Source organism: Amphimedon queenslandica, unplaced genomic scaffold (assembly GCF_000090795.2).
Source record: "Amphimedon queenslandica unplaced genomic scaffold, v1.1 AMPQUscaffold_9173, whole genome shotgun sequence".
Classification (NCBI taxonomy): Eukaryota; Metazoa; Porifera; class Demospongiae; order Haplosclerida; family Niphatidae; genus Amphimedon; species Amphimedon queenslandica.
The window spans coordinates 1-1,590 of NW_003550555.1; the positions used below are offsets into that span (position 1 = coordinate 1).

At 34.9% G+C, this 1,590-nt stretch overlaps 1 protein-coding gene across 2 annotated transcripts in view; it reads right to left on the reverse strand.

Annotated features, from left to right (window-relative positions):
• Positions 1-92: 92 nt before the first annotated feature.
• LOC100636853 (AMMECR1-like protein) overlaps positions 93-1,590 on the reverse strand; it is a 1,633-nt gene continuing 135 nt past the window's right edge. The window contains exons 2-5 of one of the 2 annotated variants that reach the window (XM_020006811.1): positions 1,344-1,562; positions 874-1,099; positions 188-478; positions 93-133 (exon numbers count right to left, since the gene is read on the reverse strand). In XM_020006811.1, coding sequence (XP_019862370.1) covers positions 221-478; positions 874-1,099; positions 1,344-1,562 — 703 coding nt within the window. In that variant the 3' untranslated portion in view covers positions 93-133; positions 188-220. Of the gene's footprint in view, positions 479-873; positions 1,100-1,343; positions 1,563-1,590 lie in introns of both variants that reach the window. The other variant, XM_003391428.2, reaches the window with a different exon arrangement.

A 1,590-nucleotide genomic window follows, 5' to 3' on the forward strand; every position in this document is an offset into this window, starting at 1 on the left:
TAATAATAATAATTATTATTAGTATAAATATAAATCGAATGTATCCCTAGCTAATGTATAACAGAATTTGGGCGTTCAGTGGTTATAAATAATTAATAACTGCTAGCTTCTTTAATAAACTGCATATCATATACTACAAATGGTGCGTGTAATTAATAATAATAATAATAATAATAATAATAATTACTTCTATAATATTAGGAGGAGATTGCTGCCATCTTCAATATGGTTTATGACGTCTCTTTGTTTTGATATACTCATCGTAAGTCACGACACATTTCTCACTTTGATATCGAATCAGTTTGATACTTGATCGATACTCCTTAGTCACGTAATGCCGATACCCTCCTTTGCGAAGGAGTGAGTCTATGGTCTGGTCTTTAGTCCAGCCTTGTTCTCTAGGTACTTCGGGTAGGTAGGTCGCTTTGCGGAGAGTTTTACCGTCCAAGAACTCAATTTGGATCCCATGGGTACCGATCTGAGAGAAGCAAAAGGAACGTTTTAATTTTCACATAAAAGGATCATGCAATTAAAAAAATTGTAGCACCAATTTTGTATTAAAATATGCCACATTCTTAACAATTTTACCAAATCAAATACTAGTTGATTAAACTGTGCTATTACTATCGAAATACGTGACTCTTTTAATCATACTTGCTAATGGAAAAAAATTGAATTCAACAACTACATGTGTACATGTACATGTACATGTATGGACATCTATCTAATCTATCTATCTAATATCAAATATTAGTTGACTAAACTGTACTATTATACTAAATTTTTAAGTACAATAATATTATTAATGAATAATGTAGTATTAATCGTTTAAATTTATTAATTATTCAATAAACTCTACCATTGCTCCCTCACCTCCCAGTCAAGATAATTCTCAGCCTTTTCAAAATGTGTCAGTAATGATATCCCACACTCCAGTCTTGGTAGCTCTTCAATCACCACTGGATCAAACCGACTGTCCTTCACTGCACTGATCAGTGCATACTCCGACAGACCTCGGTGGAGTTTCCTAGGGGAGAAGGTTCCCATACAACCTCTTAGACGCCTCTCACGTCCAATCTTCCAGGTGACAAACAGGGCACTAATTAGAATAAAGATACGACAGATTAATTAGATGCTTACAGTAATTCTATTGTGTATAAGAAAGTACACGATACATTACATGCAATATGTATCAGGTTTAGTATGAAATTACTTGATTAATTAGAGGGGTAAATAGTATTTTACTAACAGAATTTTACTGTACATGTATACATGTAATATCGTACATGTAAATGTACATATTATAAATTAATATTTATTATTATTCTTAATATTATCATTACTATTCATCGTTTGAGAAGTGTGGGCTCCTAGGAGATGGTGATTGGGTCAAGTGAGCTAAGAGAACATCAAAACAATAATAACACATGTCAGGAGAGACTACACTGCCGCTAGTCTGAGGTAAGTGACAGGCTCCATTGGTTAGTCCTCCTACTGCTCCTCCTACTGTTGACTGAGGACCTTCTTCATCATCTTCAGCCCTCTCACCCATAGCCTTTGGACTAGAGGGAGGGGGGAGAGGGAGGGCGG